The following is a 20,153-nucleotide window of genomic DNA, read 5'->3' on the forward strand; positions in this document are numbered from 1 at the left end:
CCTGTTGCTCTTCATGGGAACTGCCTAGATAAAGCTCACTGAAACTATTTCTAACAGTAGAATATTAAGGACAATGGAATTTTCTACAAGTAGAGAAAGGACTAAAACATACTTGAGAAATAACAGAGGAAAATGGGAGGGGGAAGGAATGAAAACTTTAGATACATATTAATATTTTATTATTATTATATTAATGCTGCTGCTAAGTCGCTTCAGTCATGTCTGACCCTGTGCGACCCCATAGACGGCAGCCCACCAGGCTCCCCCTTCCGTGGGATTCTCCAGGCAAGAACACTGGAGTGGGCTGCCGTTTCCTTCTCCAATGCATGAAAGTGAGAAGTGAAAGTGAAGTCGCTCAGTTGTGTCTGACCCTCAGCGACCCCATGGACTTCAGCCTTCCAGGCTCCTCCATCCATGGGATTTTCCAGGCAAGAGCACTGGAGTGGGGTGCCATTGTCTTCTCCATTATATTAATAATACATATTATAATTATTGCCTTAATATATATTAATAATAAGAGAATATGTATTAATATATATTTATATATAATTTATATATAATAATTTTATATATTATAAATATATTTAATAAATATAAATATATTAAATATATAATTTATATATAATAAATGTGGACCGTTGCTTTGACAAGGGTCATCTGAAACAGATCTGACAAATACTTATATCTGAGCAGCATACAGGGGTACCTGAATATTATTTTTTGTATGTTTCATAATAAAATATTTTAAGTACATTTTTTTATAGAAACTTCCCATTTAATGTCTGCATCATTTAGCTCCCCTGAGACCAGAGCCTGTCTGAGGGAAGAGACACCTCCAGCCCCCACGCACTTCTTTGGAGCAGATGAGACAGTGCCCATGCCTGAAAAATGGCTGCCAAGTGAACACAACGTCTACCATCATCCAGCCAGGCCTGGAATTTTGTCTCCTCCCTTCTGGTTCCTTCCAGCAGTCATAAAACACCCTGATACCACAGCTGACAGCTAAGGAAACGAGACACCTCTCCCAAGAAGTGCAGGCACCTGTGACATATATTTCCCTGGGTGCCTGTGAGCACGCTCGTGAGACGAGGGGCTGCCCTCCCCAGATCCCACCTTGCTCCCGTGGGGAACGGCAGGTGAGGAGATTCTCACGCGAGGTCGCTCTAGACTTACACTCTTTTATAAATAGGTAGGTGAGTGTGAGCATGACCGTGTGGCCGCTGTACAGGTAGTCCCCACACATGTTGTGGGAGCCTGTGATGGACAGGCCGCCGCCAGCGATGAGTTTCATTATCCTCCGCAGTTGGGCTTCCCAGTCTCCAAAAAGCTGGGGGGAGAAGAGGAAATCAGACTCATTACTAACCCACACACAAGTATGCCGTGATTACAATTTGTGTTCAGAATTAAGTTTTATCATATTGTGATTTATAGTAAGAAATATATATTTGGTCTTCATTCCTGTTCCTGGCATAGAGCTCCTACAACCTTTGCAACTTCCTAAGAAGGACAAGATAAAGGTGTCTGCATGCGTGCTCAGTCATCTTAGTCATGTCTGACTCTGTGCAACTCTGTGAACTATGGCTCGCCAGGCTTCTCTGTCCACGGAATTCTCCAGGCAAGAATACTGGAGCGGATTGCCATGCCCTTCTCCAGAGGATCTTCCTGACCCAGGGATGAAACCCGCACCTCTTATGCCTCCTGCACTGGCAGGTGGGTTCTTTACCACTAGTGCCGCCTGGGAAGCCCAAGGAGCCTTTTGTTATTCATAAAAGCCCTTTCACCCACACCCGAGTGTTTCTGAGTTTAAAGTGACTTTTGGAAAGTCCCGAAAGATAGGGGGTGATTGCCAGGAGAACCAACCAGGTGACTAGAGGGTTAGAGTCTCATTCCCACTTCCTCCCACCTCCAAAGAGGGGAAAGATGCTGGGGGCTGAGTGAATCACCAATGGCCTATGATTTAATCAACCATGGCTATATAATGAAGCCTCCACAGACATCTAAAAGGATGGGGGTTTGGAGAGTTTCTAGGCTGGTGCACATGTGAAGATGTGGGGAGTGCAGTACACACTCCTTCCCAGATACCTTACCCTACATGTCTCTTCCATGTGACTGGTCCTAAGTTATACTCTTTTATAACAAAACTGCTCAACTAATAAGTAACATGTTTTCCTGAGTTCTGTGAGCAGCCCTAGCAAATTAACTGACTCCAAGGAGGGGGTCACAGGAACCTCCGATTTACAACTAGCTGATAAGCAGTACAGGCAACCATCTGAACCAGCAATTAGCATTCTGAAGTGGGGTGGGGGAGGCACTTGGTGTGAGACTGAGCCTTTAGCCTGTGGGATCTATTTCCAGGTAGAGAGTGCCAAAATGGACTTATATAGAGACAGTTGCTTGTTTGGAGATAAAAACCCATACATCTAGTTACAGAAGTATTCAGCAGGGGATTTGAGACGACAGGAGACACACTGGAGTGTTTTTCCTTTATAAATTTACATTAGGACGTGTAAAATCCACCCCACCCCCCAATGAAGTGTGCCTGCTCAACATTCACTGCTGTTTCAATGGCCCCCAGAAGAGTGTGGTCCTAGAGATGAAGCATGCAGCTTCAGAGCTTTCCTTAGATGTCAGCTCTTTTTACAGCAAGTGTTAGCAGATGGTTCAGTTCAGTTGTTTAGTCATATCCAACTTTGTGACCCCATGGACTGTAGCACTCCAGGCTTCCCTGTCCATCACCAACTCCTGAAGCCTGCTCAAACTCATGTAAATCAAGTTGGTGATGCCATCCAACCATGTCATGGTTAGTTACTAAATATTTTTCTTTATACTGTAAACATTGACTAACTTACTACCTTAACTGACATTTGGGGGGAAAACTCTGAGAAAAATTTAAAGATCTATTTCACACACTTGGCCTAGGGCAGCAGTCCCCGACCTTTTTGGCACCAGGGACCAAGTTCATGGAAGACAGTTTTTCCCTGGACTGGGGATGGGGACGGTACCAGGATAATTCACACACATTACATTTATTGTGCATTTTATCTCTATTATATTACATCAGCTCCACCTAAGACCATCAGGCACTAGATCGCGGAGGCTGGGGACCCTTGGCCTAGAGGACAAATGTTCCGCTGATTTCACAGCTAAAGCACGTGGAGACTGGGAAATCAAATAAATGAATTTTGGGGGGTATGTGATTTTAGGGGACCAAACTAAAGCTAGGGACTGAGTAGAATGTACTTTCAACCTTCTGAAATTATGTGGGTAGTGCAGTTCAGTCGCTCAGACGTGTCCGACTCTTTGCAACCCCATGAACCGAAGCATGCCAGGCCTCCCTGTCCATCAATAACTCCCACGAGTTTATCCAAACTCATGATGATTGAGTCGGTGATGTCATCCAACCATCTCATCCTCTGCCATCCCCTTCTCCTCCTGCCCCCAATCCCTCCCAGCATCAGAGTCTTTTCCAATGAGTCAACTCTTCGCATGAGGTGGCCAAAGTACTGAAGCTTCATGACTACTGGAAAAACCATAGCCTTGACTAGACGGACCTTTGTTGGCAAAGTAATGTCTCAGCTTTTGAATATGCTGTCTAGGTTGGTCATAACTTTCCTTCCAAGGAGTAAGCGTCTTTTAATTTCATGGCTGCAGTCACCACCTGCAGTGATTTTGGAGCCCAGAAAAATAGAAGTGTATGTTTTTCCTTTTAATAAAAGTTTATAAATAAATCTGTCTTTCTCTGAAAGACTGGATACTAGAGCAATCAATGGCAAGAACAACTTATTCACTGAAGCTTTTATTTGCTCTGGCAAATGAAATGCATGACTATCTGCATTCTATGTTTGTCAACACTCTCTTAAATTCTGGTTAGCCAATTTAATGACCATAATCCCCTTCTGACATTTAAATGATAATATTTCAGGCTCTGGGAAGCATGTTTTATTATAATTTCCCTTTTAAAAACAGATCAAGATTTCTAGTTAAGGATGTCATATTGAACATATCACATAGAGGAAATGGATTTCTAAACTGCATGGGATCAATGAAAGCCCGGCTCGATAGAAGCAAACAGATAACACAGCTAAACTCAGCTGTGTTAGGAACTTCAGAAACTTGGGGTTAACAAGAGACCATAAAGCAGCCAGAGATCAAAAACAAGCTTCACACGAAAGATCAAGAATCAGGCTTTTTCAAAAGCAGTAAAAGGAAAGAAAAGGCTTCAGAAAAATGCCTCCAAATTCTGAGGGAAAATGATTTTCAACTTAGAATTCTATTCCCAGCCATATCATTAACTGTGGTGATGGTGCTGCAGTTGCTAAGTCATGTCCGACTCTTTCGCCACCCCATATACTGTAGCCTGCAGCCTGCCAGGAATCCATTGGCTTCCCCAGGCAAGAATACTGGAGTGAGTTGCCATTTCCTTTCTCCTTGGGGTCTTTCTGACCCAGGGATCAAACTCTCATCTCCTGCACTGTAGGCTGATTCTTTAGCGACTGAGTCACCAGGGAAGCCCCATGATTAACTGAGCATAAACTTAAAGAACAGATCAAGGATAGATAAACTAAAGCCATTTCACATATACAAGATTTCAAAACATTTATCACCTATGACTCTTCTTGCAGGAAATTACATAATATACATTCTACAAAGCAAAGGAGTAAACAGAAAAAAGAAGAAATGGGATTTGCTAGGATGCTAAGAAAGGGAGGACTGAGAGCTCCAGCCTAGAGAGGGAGCCCTCCCTAACAGGACACCCAGTCCTGTGGCTGGACTGAGTCATAACGTGGGTTGGGGGTGGGAGGAATAAGTACACAGAAAACTAACGGAACAAAAAGCAAGGCAATTACCAACTCTGTAGGAAACAAAATATTGTGATGGAAAGGAAAAGTAATTATAGGAAAGTATATGACTAGGCTATGAATAGCATTTACAAAACTATAATAATGTAAGTACTGAATATTCAGTTAAACCAAAGACAGAAAACTACACTGGGGAGATAAGGTAAGAAGCATTAACTCTGGTAGTGGGCTGGTTGGGGAGGGAAAGAAGGCAAGGAAAAGGCACTGAATGCATGCAAGCTGGTGGATGTGGGGATGTAGAGCGACAGGGCTCTAAATCCTGACCTTCACCAGCAGGAAGTGGGTAACTGCTTGTATTAGAAATGATACAGAAACAGCATTGCCATGTCACTTAGACACCCGAGGATAAGCACATACACAAAAAATCCTGTAAAAAGGGAAATGAAGGTAAATATTAATACCATGAGATTGAGTTAAAAAGAGTTGCAAGAAAGTAGGAAAGAGGGTTGGAATAGAGGAATAGGGTTAGGGTAAGGGCTGGGGACTACTGTTTGCCATAATAAGTAGTGTAACACAATTTTGTTTCTTAGATTACATGCATGTATAAACATGATAAAAATTTTCTGAAAGTTTTATGTTGAAAGCTTAACATAAAGCTTATGATTGCTATGATAAAGCTTATCATAGGAATGAATAATATACAGTAGAAAATTATGGTAAAAAATGCTTAGGGAATTCTTCATTTTACATTATTTCAAATTGTCCTTCCCAAACTCCCTCTGTGTTCTGAAAACTATAAATCACATCCTTGAGCACCATCCCTCCCAAAATCTGCCCTCCCATTTTCACAGGAAAATGTCTGTGGGGAAACTGTATGAAAAGGAAAAGAGGGAGAGATTATGAGGTAAACATGGCCTTGAGGAAAAACAGCCCCAAACTGCTGCATTTCTTACAAGTACCCTTAATACCTCTATGTATGCTTTCTTTTTAAAAATATCTATCTATGATTGTCAAGCCTCTGTAAGGGGGAAATCTCTTAAGCTCAGAGAGCAACAGGAAAAGAAAATGGATAGTTATAGCTACATTAAAATGTTTAATTATGCTTTAGAAAAGCAAATAAACTATAAGACAAATTACAAAACAACTGGAATAGAAACAAGTTAACATCTTTATCATGTACACAGCACATATCAATCAAGTAAAATAAGACCATCTAGGAACTAACATTTATCAAAGGACAGAGGATGTGACCAGCTGAAGGCCCGGGCTCTGTCAAACAGAAATAAAAATTAACATTAAGAGGAGCTCATTCTTTTCTATATCGAATTAGGAAGGCTAAGGAAAGAGCCAACTGTGCGGCACAGGCGATGTCACTGATCTTCTCAAAAAGGCTCCTTTAAGAGGAGGGAACGAATGTGGTGGCTGCAGCAGCCAGCCAGCCAGCCAGTATGCAGAGAACAGGCAGGGTGGCTTCTGAAGCAGACAGGCTGGGCTAAAATCATGGCTCTTCTACCCATCAGGTGTTTGATCCTGGGCAGCCGAACCATTCTCAGCCTCAATTTGCTCATCATCAACCTGGGGAATAATATATTTATTACAACTGGCAAAAATCCTCTGCAAAAATAATCATCAATGTTGACCAGCAATCCAAACAGCCAAGACTTGTGTGTGAGTCAGTGCTTAACTGCTTCTAGGAATCTACCTCCCAGAAATGATACGGAATAGGAAGAAAACCTTTATGAAAAACAGCATTTATAAAAGCAACAAACTGGAAACAACCTAAATGGGAATTATTAAATAACTGTTCCCTTGCTATTCAGAATCTGGGCCAAGGGAGTACTGGCAACTCCAGGAGGTGGCTGTGATTACAGACAGACCTTGGGGACATTTTGGGTTCAGACCCCACAATAAAGTGAATATTCCAGTTCAGTCAATTTCACTAATTTTTATGTTTTCAGTGCATAAAAAGTTACATTACACTATATTGTAGTCTATTAAGTGTGCAATAGCATTATATCTAAAAAACAGGCCTGAATTATAAAATACTTTATTGCTAAAAATGCCAACTATCATCTGAGCCTTCAGCAAGTGGTAACATCGAAGATCACTGGCCACAAAGCACATAACAAACACAGGAAGTTAAAAAATCGTGCGAACTACCAAAACATGACACAGACACGAAGTGAGCAGGTGATGTTGCAAATTGATGCTGACAGACTGCTTCAACCCAGAATTGCCACAAACTTTCAGCTTCTAAGAACTGCAGTATTTGTAAAGTCTAGCAAAGTGAAGTTCAATAAAATGAGGTGTGTCTGTACCCTCTCAGGACCTAATGAACCAGAAGCCGAAGTACTTCAGAAGTATACTATAGCAATTCAAACGCACTGAACTAGGCCATAATTATAACAAATAAATTATTCAAAAGTAAGTATACAGTGACCATGTAGTAAGTAAAATATCATAAATACTTTCTTCTACCAAGAGGAAAAAAACAAAACAAAATGTTTGGTATAAGTATCACTGTAAAAACAACATACACAGAAAAAGTCTAGGATGTACACACTCCATGCTAGCACGGTTTGCATGGGAATTGGTAGAAATTCTCCTAGTCTCTGCCCCAAGGTTAACTTCCATTCAATTCCCCTGGAGTTGTGCAGTTCTGAGATGTAGGCTGCTTCTGAGTATAGGCAGGAGATATGAGACGAAAACAGAAGAGGAGGAGGAGGGGAGGAGAATGACAGAAGAGGATGGGGAAAGGGAAGGGGGAAGAGAGAGGAGGGAAAAGGAGGAAGAGGGAGGAGGGGAGAAAGGGGAAGGGGAAGAGGAAGAAGCAGGAGCAACAAAAACAGGAGACTCCCAGCTGGATTCTCCTTACTTCTCACTTCTCATTTCAGTTCCCTTCTCCACTCTGCCCCTACCATTTTCCAGAGTCATCAAAGAGCTGCTCCAGACATCACGGCCTGTGTTGGGTTGTGTTCAGTGGGAAAGAGGGTGGAGTATCCCTGGAGCTGTAACCTCCCCACCAGGAGGCTTTCAAGTGTTCATTTCTGAAAGCACAGCTATTTGGGGGACGTTCACACAAGCACTCTCCCAGTGGGCACTTCAAAGCTGTGACAAGGTCTTGTATCTACATGCTTATGTCTCCCGGGGTCAGAGGAAAATCACTTTTCAGGAAAAACAAAGCAGTTTTCTTTGACTTCTAATAAATGGTCAAGAAATTAAGTAAACTGGCCAAAGCACTTAAGCAATACAGGACATGGGAACTGAGAGCAGAAGGCAGAGGGAGAGGCCTCTGAATGAGAAAGACCACTCCAGAGGGGTTCGAACCAGTGAGCCTTTGGTTACTAAACACAGGTTTCCCCCAAGTATGTTTTCAACGCTGAGTACACAGCTCTCTAGTAATGGGCTGTTAACACCATTCATTGTGCAGATGGCCTTGTATACTTGCCTATCTCTTAACCACATCTGAAAAGCCAGCACTTACACTTAATGCTTCACCACCTCCTGGCAGGAGAGGGAGAACCTGGAACCCAAACTCATCAAACAACAATGCACGATTCCAGGGCTTTGGTGTAACTTGAAGGGCGGGCTGAAAGTGAGTGCTCAAGAGGGGAAATGCTTTTTAATATAATCATTGCCTCTTACCAATGCCTCATCTTACAGCAGCCCTGAAAAATCAGCTAGGCAGGCTTTATTTTACACGTGCCATTAAACATAGCTGAATAGTTTAAAAACTTTGTTCCTTATTCACTAAAGATTTCTCATTGCTTTTCCACTTAAATCAGACTTCTCATTTATAAAAGCTATTTTCATAGGAATCCTTCACAAACAAATTGCGTATCTTCTGCCTTCTTAAACAAGGTGTTTTCAGTTTGATTTTAACTTTCCTTGCTTTATATTGTGCTGTATTGGAGGAAGGCTCCAAAGATCTTGAAGTTTACTTTCATATTTGCGTGTGATGCAGGGAGCTCAGCCCGGTGCTCTGTGACAACCTATAGGGGTTGGGGGGCATGGGAGGGAGGCTGAAGAGGGAGGGGACACGTGGCTGTTGATGCACGGCAGAAACCCGCACAATACCGTAAAGCAAGAATCCTCCAATTAAAACAAAACAAACAAAAAGAATGACAAGGAGCATAGTCCAGTTTGGGGCCAGCTATCCAGGTGGCTCTGGATAAACCATTTTATCCACTCTAGCCCCAGTTCTCTCATCTGTTAAATGGTGACAACACTACCTCCTCACCCTCAACCCTCACCATCAAACGGAGATAATGTTTGCAAAAGTGATTGCCAAAATTATAAAGAGCTATACGATATCAGACAGCATTACAATGTCCGTGTTAGGTCCATCTTTTTGGCGAGGGGTTCCTTAAGTGAGAACTCAATGCCTAGAAGCCAAAAAGTGAAATTTGGATTGTTCTTTTTAAATACAGAGGCCTCATGCATGTTCATCTGTGATCACTTTTATGAATTCTTCCTCAGATGGTAATCTGAAAGACTTAGTTTCACCCCTGGAAAGATTTTGTTTCATCTGCAAATATTATATCACCTCAAATGATCTGAAGTAGGGAGAGTCCCCTATGCCTGTCCTATTAGAACCCAGACATATAACTCTGAAAAAACACTTTCCCTCCACTAAGTTCTGAGGGGTTTGTTTCTGCCCCATTATCCAATATAACCACCAGTTCCTACGCTGGCTAGGCCAGGTGGGGAGGGGGTCTTTAAATAATTTATTTGTTGTTTAGTCACTAAGTTGTGACTGATTCTTTAGTGACCCCCATGGACTGTAGCCTGCCAGGCTCCTCTGTCGATGGGATCCTCCAGGAAAGAATACTGGAATAGTTTGCCATTTCCTTCTCCAGGGGATCTTCCTGATCCAGGGATCAAGCCTGTGTCTCCTGCACTGCAGGCAGATTCTTTACCCCTGAGCCACCAGGAAGCCCATTTGAAATAATTGCAAGCAGTGAAACACTAATCCTCAATCAGCCTCCTTTTTCCCCAGGAAAAAAACGTAAAGAATTTTGTCATGGCCGTCAGTAATGAGACTTACCAAAAGCTTCATAAAATCTTAAACAAACATCAGCTATGGATTTCCATTTATCCAGATACTTATTTGCCACATTAAAGAAATTCCATTATGTCAGTCAGGTAATATTTCCCTTCAACAAAAATTATCACTTAGGTCCTTTAGCCTACCTGGTCATGAAGTGAAAAAATATTCCCTCAGATATTTGCTTTGAAAATGTGTAAATCTAAAGAAAAGAATGAACATCCTTAGACTCTTCACTCAGACTCATCAATTATCATGGTTTGCCACATTTGCTTCTCCTCTTTCTCCTAGTTTTTCCCCTGGGCCTCATGAGAATTAAGTTGAATATTTATGACACTTCACCTTTAAAGGTGCCAACAAGGAGATTTTCTTCTATAATCACACTCATGAAACTTAACAGTGATACAATACCACTGGGGTTCACACACATCCTTATTCAGACTCCCCCACAGTTTCAACAGTGTCCTGTATAGCGTCCCCCCAAATCTAGGATCCAATCAGAGGAGATGAATAGAGGGTACCTGTCGCCCTCTTGAATTTTCTTGTTCTACAACAGTTTCTCAGTCACTTTTTAATGACAATTTTTAAAGAGTGCAATCTAGTTTTGTTGTTGTTTTTTTTTAATAGAATGCCCTTCCACTTAGTTTTATCGGATTGTTTCCTTATGTTTTAATCCAGGTTCAATGCTATTGGCAGGCATACACAGAATGATGTGCCCTACCCAATGTGTCAAATCAAAGAACGTCTGGTATCGCTTGTCCCACAGCTGGTTTATCAGGTGGCCGCCAGAATGTCTGACGGACTTCTCAATCAAATACACACCTTTGCCCCTTTGTTATTAACAAGCTGTATGTGACTTTTTGAAATGATCTAAATATTGTGGTGCCCCATCTTTCACCCAATGGTTTTAGCATCTATGGACGATTTTTGTTTAAAATATTACTATAGCGCTTGAAAAATGGAGACTTGCTATTTCCAGTATTTCTTTAATATCTAGTATTTCCAGTATTTCTTTAATATCTAGTAGTTAATTTCTTCTCCCTTATCACTAATTTTTTCAATGTTTCTTATTAATGTATAATTACTGTCATGATTTCATTGTGATGCTCAAACTGTCTCACACGTGGCCTGTGGGAGTCTCTCGAGCAGGTCTATGGCTTCTGAGTCAAATCCACTGACCTGCAGTATCTGGAAACTTCCTTGGGATGAAACCCCTGCCGTCCAGCTGCCTGTACTGTGGATCGCGCTTCAGGCAGTCACACAGCGTCAGCTCTGCAGCTCATTTGGATATCTTTGGCGAATGCTCTCTCTCTTCACACTAGATGGCCGCTGCCATGCAGGAAACCTTTGTCACCTTCCCCATGTCTGCCCTGGTCTAGATCTTCCTCTTCTCTAAATTCAGAAAAAAACTGCACAAAAGCAGCCTCGTCTGTCTCCCTCACGTGAAGTGCCAGGAACAGAGACAAGGCCGAACTTCTTGCCTCTGCCACTTAGTACCTGCAGGACAACAGGCAAGTCTGGCATCTCTGGACCAACTGCAACTTCCTCTCATTCACGACTGTGAGAATGCAATGAAGAAACATCTAGAATCACACCTGGCATGAAAACAGGTACACATAAACTGGCACTACTCGAAGTCTACCTCCTTCCCCACCTCCCAAATAGCTTACTTTCCATATTATAGGAGAGATGGCTTTCTAAGAGACAGATGTCATCACATCAGATTCCCTGCTTCAACCTTTCTTGGCTTCCTGTGGCCAGACTCCTTGGAAAAAGTGACCAGACCTCTGAAAATCTGCCCACAACTTCCCTCTCTGGCGTAATCTCTGGCCACGCAGCCCACAGGATCACATGCCAGGTGTGTCTAACTTTACTGCGTTCTTAAGACTCCCTTTCACACCCTCTCTGTTTTCTCCACCTAGCAATCAACTCCACTTGGCCAACTGCCTCTCATCCATTTCAGATTTGGCTCGGACAGCACCCCCTCAGTGCAGCCAACACTCACAGGAGAGTTTGCCACCTTCTTCCCTGTTTCCATGGCAACTGAGCTCCAAACGTCTGTTAGAGTGGGGACTGTAGTCAGAGAGTAATCTTACATGTTACATGTCTTTCACGGTTTCTGGATGCCCATTTGTCTGATACATTTGTTATTGTTCAGTCACTCAGTTGTGTCCAACTCTTTGCGACCCCATGGACTGCAGCACACCAGGCTTTCCTGTCCTTCATTATCTCCCAGAGTTTGCTCCAATTCATGCCCATCAAGTCAGTGATGTCATCCAACCATCTCATGCTCTGTCACCCCCTTCTCCTCTTGTCCCCAATCTTTCCCAGCATCAGAGTCTTTTCCAATGAGTCAGCTCTTCACATCAGGTGGCCAAAGTACTGGAGCTTCAGCTTCAGCATCAGTCCTTCCAATGAACATTCAGGATTGATTTCCTTTAGGATTGACTGGTTTGATATGGGCTTCCATGGTAGCTCAGCTGGTAAAGAATCTGCCTGCAGTTCAGGAGACCCTGGTTCGATTCCTGGGTTGGGAAGATCCACTGGAGAAGGGATAGGCTACCCATTCCAGTATTCTTGGGCTTTACTGGTGGCTCAGCTGGCAAGGAATCTACCCGCAATGCGGGAGACCTGGGTTCAATCCCTGGGTTGGGAAGATCCCTTGCAGAAGGGAACAGCTACCCACTCCAGTACTCTGGCCTGGAGAATTCCATGGACTGCATAGTCCATGAGGTTGCAAAGAGTCAGACACAACTGAGCAACTTTCACTTCATATTTTGTGACTGACTGATACATCTGTGTACCCTCAAAGTTTACCCCACACAGGACAAGTCTTCTAGAAATCTTTTTTCAGAAATCAGCAATCTGGGCTTCGCTGGTGGTTCAGTGCTTAAGAATCTGCCTTGCAATGCAAGGGACATCTGTTCCATCCTTGGTCCAGGAAGATCCCACATGCCAAGGAGCAACTAAGCCCGTGTGCCACAACTACTGAGCCCATGTTCTAGAGCCCTGGAGCTGCAACTACCGACCCACATGCCTGGAGCCTGCGTTTCAGAAGAGAAGCCACTGCAATGAGAAGTCTGTGCACAACTAGAGAGCTGCCCACCTGCTCGCAGCAACTAGAGAAAGCCTGCATGCGGCCATGAAGACCCAGCACAGCCAAAAAATAGATAAATAAATGGACGAATCTTAAAAAAATGGAAGTCAGCAATCTGCTTGTTTATGAAAAGAAGTCATCTATACTCTCTCTGCCTCACAATCCCTAGTGACTTCTCATAAACTAAAACCATTTAGAAGGTTTATAAGATCATGTAAAAATGCATATAACAAACATTAAATATAATGACACAGGAATAACTGCAGAGAAAGCATGATTAGAACTATGCAAGAAAAATATGCATAAAGAACTAAGAAATATATTGAAACATAAGGTGGAGAGTGTATAAATTTTTTTTTTTTTTTACAATGTCTCTGCAACAACTGAAGAGTTTCTTTAAAATGGAGGAAAAAACATCTTTTTTTTTTTTTTTTAAAGAAAAAAATGTGTGACTTAGTACATTTCTTTATTTTTTCTGTTTCATTCCTGAAAAGGAACAGAACAGTGAAGAGAGAAAAAGGAAAGTGATGAGGAGACTTGGAATGGGGAAGGATATCAGAAATCATAAGCAAGAATTTTTTTAAAAAATTAGAATGAACAAAATGAAAACTATACTGACAAAAAGAAACTGGGAGGCAAGCAGAACATCAGGTAAAATCAAGCAGTGACAATTCAAATTCCACACAATTCAATGCGATGACATAAAGTTATTTTGGTAACAGAGCACCAGCCATATTCTCAAATGCAGATAAGGTTAGCAGAAGCTAATCAGAATATTAAAATTTGCAGCTAGGAGGGCAGCTTTCAAACATTCAAGCCGTTACCTAAGAAAGCAGGAAAGAACTTAAAAAGATAATAAAATCCTGAAAAGCAATGAATCCTGTGTCTTATAAGACTGAACACATGCCAGTAAAGAGACCCGGGAGAGGGAGAATTACTACACCGTGGCTTAGCAGTGAACTGAAGGAGTGCTTTGATCGTTCTAATTTGTGCAACACACACACACACACAAAAAGCTGAGAGTGGCAGTGAAGAATACGAAGATCTCTCTGTTATTATATGTGTATTTTATTGTTCCGCTTAACAATTACTCTCGGATGACACCCAAACATAATCCTTGTCCAACAGTGGGCTATGTTCATGTACGTTGAAAGGAAAAATAAAAAGACATATCTTTGCAGTTCAAGAGAATTATTTCACTGAAAACACCATGTCAGATTAAGGCCCTAGCCAGCTAAGTACCCAGGCAGGAACATAACTCTCTCGTTTTGAAGGTTTTCAAATCTAAGGTCACCGTGGAGACCAAATAACAGAACCAACGTGAATCTCACTTTAAAGCGCAGCCACTCGATTAACACATGTGATTAACAGCATAAGTTATACCCTCTCTTTCAATAACATTAGTGTATCCGTATATCTGGGGCCTGGGGTAGATTTGGATTTTTTTTTTCCTTTTCTTGACGAGTCTGCTAAAACAGCAACATTTTTTCTTACAGAAGTCTTAGGACACAGAAGAATGCTTCTGCTTTTTTGTTTGTTTTTAAAAACGGAATCCTAGAAACTTGGAAAAGATGACAAGAGGATGTTTTCTGGTTTGGATACATGCTCCTTGGAGAAAAGCTGTGCTGAGATAATTAACAAGGGGTAATCAAAGGGTCACAAACTTGGCCACCTCCTAAGCCCAGCACATCACATACTGGGACACTAGTCGAATGCCTCCCAGAAGCTCCTGACCCAGGAAGGGAATGCCTCCTTCCCTTCCCACGCCCCAGCAGCTCATCTCTGTTACAGGAGTATTTGATGACATGCCTCCTCTTCCTCACCTCATCATTTCACAGAACAATTACTTCCCTGAGCTGTAACATTTTTATGAAGTAAAGAGAACACTGCCATCAAATGAATGAGCACTAGGGACGATGTTCATAATTAATACTGTATACCTGTTGGAACATTTTTCTTAGAAGCCATGCGTTTTGAGAATGGGCATTAAGAGAAGAATTAAAATATACTAATTATGGAGCTTTGTATGATGACAGAATCAAGTTTAAGTTCACACACTTATGTTAAACGAAATCATATTCTAAAGATCAACTCTCTACCCTTGGAGTTTAATGATAATTGATAATCATTAAGAGTATCCACCAGCCAACAGGCCTTGGATGGTGTTTAAAGTCAGGGGATACCCAGTTCTGGAAGCCTCGTACTTTTGTGTCCTGTCTCTGGCCTTTTCATCCATATCCATCCCATCCAGGGTATGATGAATCACAAATATTTCATTTCTAGCACTGATTCCACTCTCAACTTCAGACGCACACTATTCATTGGTCTGGATACCACCAGTGAGATGTCTCACAAGTACCTCAATCTCTATTTGTTTAATCTAAAGTCACCTTTGAAATCCTTCCTTTCTCTCCTCATTCCCTGTATCAAATGTATTGCGAAGCTGCACTGATTCAGCTGCTTAGATTGGTTTCCTCCTCTCTATCCCTAGGGCCAGTGGCTTAGCTTAAGGCCCTCAGATAACAGCATTTCCCACATTATATAAGATGCAAGTTTGGCTGAGGTGGTCTTCAGGCGTTTTCCACAAAGGCAGGGACTTCCGTCGACTGCTCGCCCTTGCTCTCCAGCACCTCAGTCACAGCAGGTGCTTCATGCATGGTAAGTACATTTTCAGGGGATGGACCACACTCTAGGGGTGAAAGCATGGTAGCGACACCAAAAGCCTCCTTCCTTCCGTACAGCATTTTACAGCGACAGACCCTGTGTATTCACTTCCGTCTTTCACTCTCACAATTCCTTATGACGATACAAAAAGTGTCGTAAGCCCTGTCTTGCCAACAAAGGGACCGAAGCTCTGAGATGTCAGACGCAACTGCCACACAACTAGCACGCGCCGGCTGACATCACCCTCACTCTGACCCCAGCACTCTTTCTACTGCTGGGCAGGTTTGCACTGTTACAGGTAATAACTCCCTCTCTGTGCAAAGGTTCAGACAGAATTTGATTAAGATGGTGGGGTGAGGATATCAAGACAGTGGATTGGATGACTTTCAGTAAGGTTCATTTCTGTTCTGACTAACCCAGCCCCAGCTATGGCTCCAAGGCAGGCAAACCTGGTCTCTGGGATCTCTCTAGCAATCCCCTTTGGACACTGTTCCCCACTGCGATATTCTGGCCCTTGTCTGACCTCCAATTTCTTAGGCTTGATCTGACTCCAAGAGGTACCACCAAGCCTTCAAGACCTTTTCCAACGCTTCTGTCTAGCTTCAGAAATCACCCTTGTTTACCCATGAAGTGTTCTCGCCAAAAAATTAAAGTGACTGAATCAAGTCTCCACGACAGCTTCTATTTAGAGGAAATATGGAAGAGAGAGGAAGAAGTTTATTGAACTACAAAGAAACAAACAGACAAATCCAGAATGTGGTGTCTTCTACAGGACAACTGCTAGATCTCTACCAGTTACTGATGGGATTTAAAAAAGGGTAGGGTGGGGAAGCAGAGAAGGCAATGGCACCCCACTCCAGTACTCTTGCCTGGAAAATCCCATGGACGGAGGAGCCTGGTAGGCTGTAGTCCATGGGGTCGCTAAGAGTCAGACACGACTGAGCGACTTCCCTTTCACTTTTCACTTTCATGTGTTGGAGAAGGAAATGGCAACCCACTCCAGTGTTCTTGCCTGAAGAATCCCAGAGACAGAGGAGCCTGGTAGGAGGCCGTCTATGGGGTCACACAGAGTCGGACACGACTGAAGCGACTTAGCAGCAGGGTGGGGAAGAAAGAACTGCTCTAGAATGTAAAGACTTAACAGAACAACTAAATGTTATATACAGTCTTTGGATCCTAATTTACACTAATTGACACAAACTGTTTTTTAAAAAGGGCATTTTTAAAGACAATCAAGATATTCCATGAACTAGTACTTGCCAGTACCAAAAAATTACGGTTAATTGTGCTGAAGTATCAACAGAATTAAAATGTCCAAAAATTTAGATGCATATTAAATGTGAATGAAGCAATGAAGTAACATTGTCTGGGATTTGTTTTAAAATACTTCAAAAGAAAAAAAGAAAGTAAGATGAAGCAAATGTAAGCAAATCTTGATAAGAACTGAATCTGGGTGTTAGTATATGAAGGTTCCTTATACTGGTTTCTCTTCCTTGGGACACAGTTGGAAAATTTCAGAATAAAAAACTGTCATTTGAACCCATTCTTCCATGAGTTCTGTTCTACAAAAGAATTAGATTTAATGAGTTTTTACTCATAATTTTTGCTAACATTTCACTCCCTCCTGTATACTTCACTTTAAAGACTCCAATGTCCAGAAGACTGTCACAGAAAGATGGCCCTAGTTGGGGTCTCTGGCAGCGTGATAAGCAAGTGACATGTTTGGGTTTGGTTGGGCACACAGTTCCTGTTAACCTCTATCTTTACCAAGAAAACCCACAATCTATTTTTACCTGCCGGATCTTGGTTTAGACTTGCTGATGACTCAAGATGTAAGTGCCAGTGCTAACCAACAGTGGCTTTGCTGGTGACTAGTGGAGCCGCAGGGGTCCTAAGAAGAAACAGGCTGCAACCGGATCTGGGAGAAAGGCTATACAGCACGACTCCTTGCTGCTGGGTCTATCTTCAACACGGGCTTGACCAGACTCCACTTGTACCTAAACTGGTATGACATGCTCCCTGGTGGAAAAACTTCCCATGCACAGATTATATATATATATATATATATATATATATAAAGGATTGAACTAAACCATCAATCAGCTGACTACTGAAAACACACTGCTTGTCAAGCCAGCCTCACCGAGGGAGTCTACTTCACTGGATCCTCAGTGACAACAAGAAACTTCCTATGAGTCAGGAGCTTCAGGCAAGCGCCAAAGAGTTCTCACTGAGGATAAAGAAGATATGAGCCTGGCTTTCTCTAGAAGGGCTGAAGAGCAAGAAGGGGGTGCAGGGAGGCAGTACTGCTGAAGGAGACAATGGACCCTCGGGACCATTCCTTCTCTAGGGTGGCTTCTCTAGTTACAGACACAGATTGCAGCAAGAATGCAAGAGTGGAGTAAGAAACGAGATACCTCTGAGCACATGTGTTACGTCTAGGAAGGAAGGGGACCCACAATAAGCAAGCAACCTAAACAAATCCAAAATTTCAAATGATAAAGTACCACTTTAAAAATCCTTCTTTCAAGGGACTGATTTTTTCCAGCCCTCTTCCAAGATTCTATCAAAAAGAATGTCTCTTATGGAAGGAACACAAGGGCAAATGAATGAAACTGAAAGGGTGTTTCACTAGCACAAGTGTGATACAAAGAAATGCTTCCAAACATTTCAAACATACAATCACAGCATTCCACATTTTCTCCCACCCAGATTGAGGAAATGAGCTGCTTCTACTTCTTTTTGCACTGAAGAGCTTTCATGAAGTTAAACATTTTAAAAACTAAATCTCCTGCTAATTCTTTCATAAAGTTAGGAAGATCTTCCCAGTTGAAATTATGCCAAGGCAGAGGCTGGGGTAAGGAGTGTTAGGTGAATCTGATGGGAAGGTAGAGACAGTGAGAGAGGAATAGTTTATTTTAAAGAAAAGCTTATTTGCTACTAGAGAAGATCAGGACAGTGAAGTGCCCCACCAGGGAGGCGAGATCTTATTTGGTGGGTGGAGGACATGAGTTTGAGCAAACTTTGGGACATGGTGAAGGACAAGGAAGCCTGGCGTGCTGCAGTCCATGGAGTCGCAAAGAGCAACAACAAAAGGGCGCAAGGAAACAAGAAGAGTGTCTCTGGCTCTGCTCTTCTGCATCCCCACTGTAGGGCTTAATAGAAAGAAGGAAAAAATATTATCTGAAATTGAACTTTCCATCTAAGAGAGGGTAAAAGCATATAAAAGCTTGTGGAGCTGTTAACAAGGGAGCGAATGATATTTTAAAAGTTTGGCAGGAAACCAAACAGCTACACCCACACACAAAGCTGAACTGCTTCCATCAAACTAAGTAGACCACATATTCCCCCAGCTGGGAAGCGCTGGCAGGGTCTGGGAATTTTGAGGAGTGGCGTCACCTAACTGTATTGCTCAGTAATGTTCCCAGATGAAGGCGAGGGGGGTTGCTTCTAAAGAAATGTTCACCTCTGGCCTAAATCAAAGGACCCCCTGAACAGGATGAGAAAAAACAAAATGGGAAATTACAGCGAGGAAAGCTTTACCTTCGGAGAGCAGTTGAAATGCATACCGGGCACTGGGAGTGTGGTTACATACATTGTAATACACCGATACAGGTACAGCGTGCCAACTATGCAGAAAAATCTTCTGCTAATAATAGACCTAGAAAAAGGGAAAAACAGGGCAGACACTCAGTCAGCAAATTCTGCAGGTTCATTGAAGTTTTCAGTGCTCCAACAATACAAACAAACCCCCAAACAACCTGAGACATTGCTATCAGAACGCTGAAACTATAAGAGCAGATTAAGGTGAAGCTTTTGAGAATGATACTGTGTTTTTTTGTTTGTTTGTTTTACATTAACTTTAAGGTCAAGGGAGTTTAAAACACTCCGCACTGCTATTAATGGGGCTTCCTGAGGCCTGAAACACCAGTTGACATTCAACTGATGGACAAGGAGGGTTTAAACTGATGGGCCAGAGCTGAGTCAGGGTCTGTGGTTAAACATTTAGGGAGTGTCTTTTCTGTCATAAAAAAGAAGATGTTCAGAAAATTACAATGATATTAGATTGTAATGAATTTATGCCAAGAGAATTCAAAACTTTTCTGACATTTAGTGAGTCAAAGGCATTAAACCACTGGACTTGTATATCCCAGAAACTGTTTATCTTAGCTGATCTCCAAAGAAGCATGATGCCAAGAAAAGAGCCTGTCTGAATGACAGCATCCAACCCACACCTCTCTCTCCTAACAGTGTGGCCTTGGGATAGGCTATTGACACTCTCTATCAGTTTCCTAGTCTGTAAACCAGGGATAAGAACATGAGAAATAAGGAATGGACAATCTTTGCCATTTACGCACAATGGTAGTCATCAAGTGTATGGATTACGTGGGTGAATAACCAAATAAGCAAGAATTAGGCATCTTTTCCATTTCAAATTTATTGGTGGTTCTGGTGAAATTATTTGATGGGTACACATGAGCATGTATATTGAGTCTGATAGCTTCTCGTAACAGTAAGTCTCACGTAGGTTTGGCTTTAACTAGAT

The 20,153-nt window shown here is 42.3% G+C and overlaps 1 protein-coding gene across 35 annotated transcripts in view; it reads right to left on the reverse strand.

The window, feature by feature from the left end:
• Nucleotides 1–20,153, reverse strand: part of SGMS1 (sphingomyelin synthase 1) — a 323,882-nt gene that overhangs the window by 5,034 nt on the left and 298,695 nt on the right. For all 35 annotated transcript variants that reach the window (NM_001206135.2, XM_059881886.1, XM_005225396.5 and 32 more), the window contains 2 exons: nucleotides 19,151–19,268; nucleotides 1,174–1,327 (listed from right to left, as the gene is read on the reverse strand). In NM_001206135.2, the coding sequence (NP_001193064.1) occupies nucleotides 1,174–1,327; nucleotides 19,151–19,268 (272 nt within the window). The remainder of the gene's footprint in view (nucleotides 1–1,173; nucleotides 1,328–19,150; nucleotides 19,269–20,153) is intronic.

The sequence above is a fragment of the Bos taurus genome, chromosome 26 (genome assembly GCF_002263795.3).
Source record: "Bos taurus isolate L1 Dominette 01449 registration number 42190680 breed Hereford chromosome 26, ARS-UCD2.0, whole genome shotgun sequence".
In the NCBI taxonomy this organism is placed as follows: Eukaryota; Metazoa; Chordata; class Mammalia; order Artiodactyla; family Bovidae; genus Bos; species Bos taurus.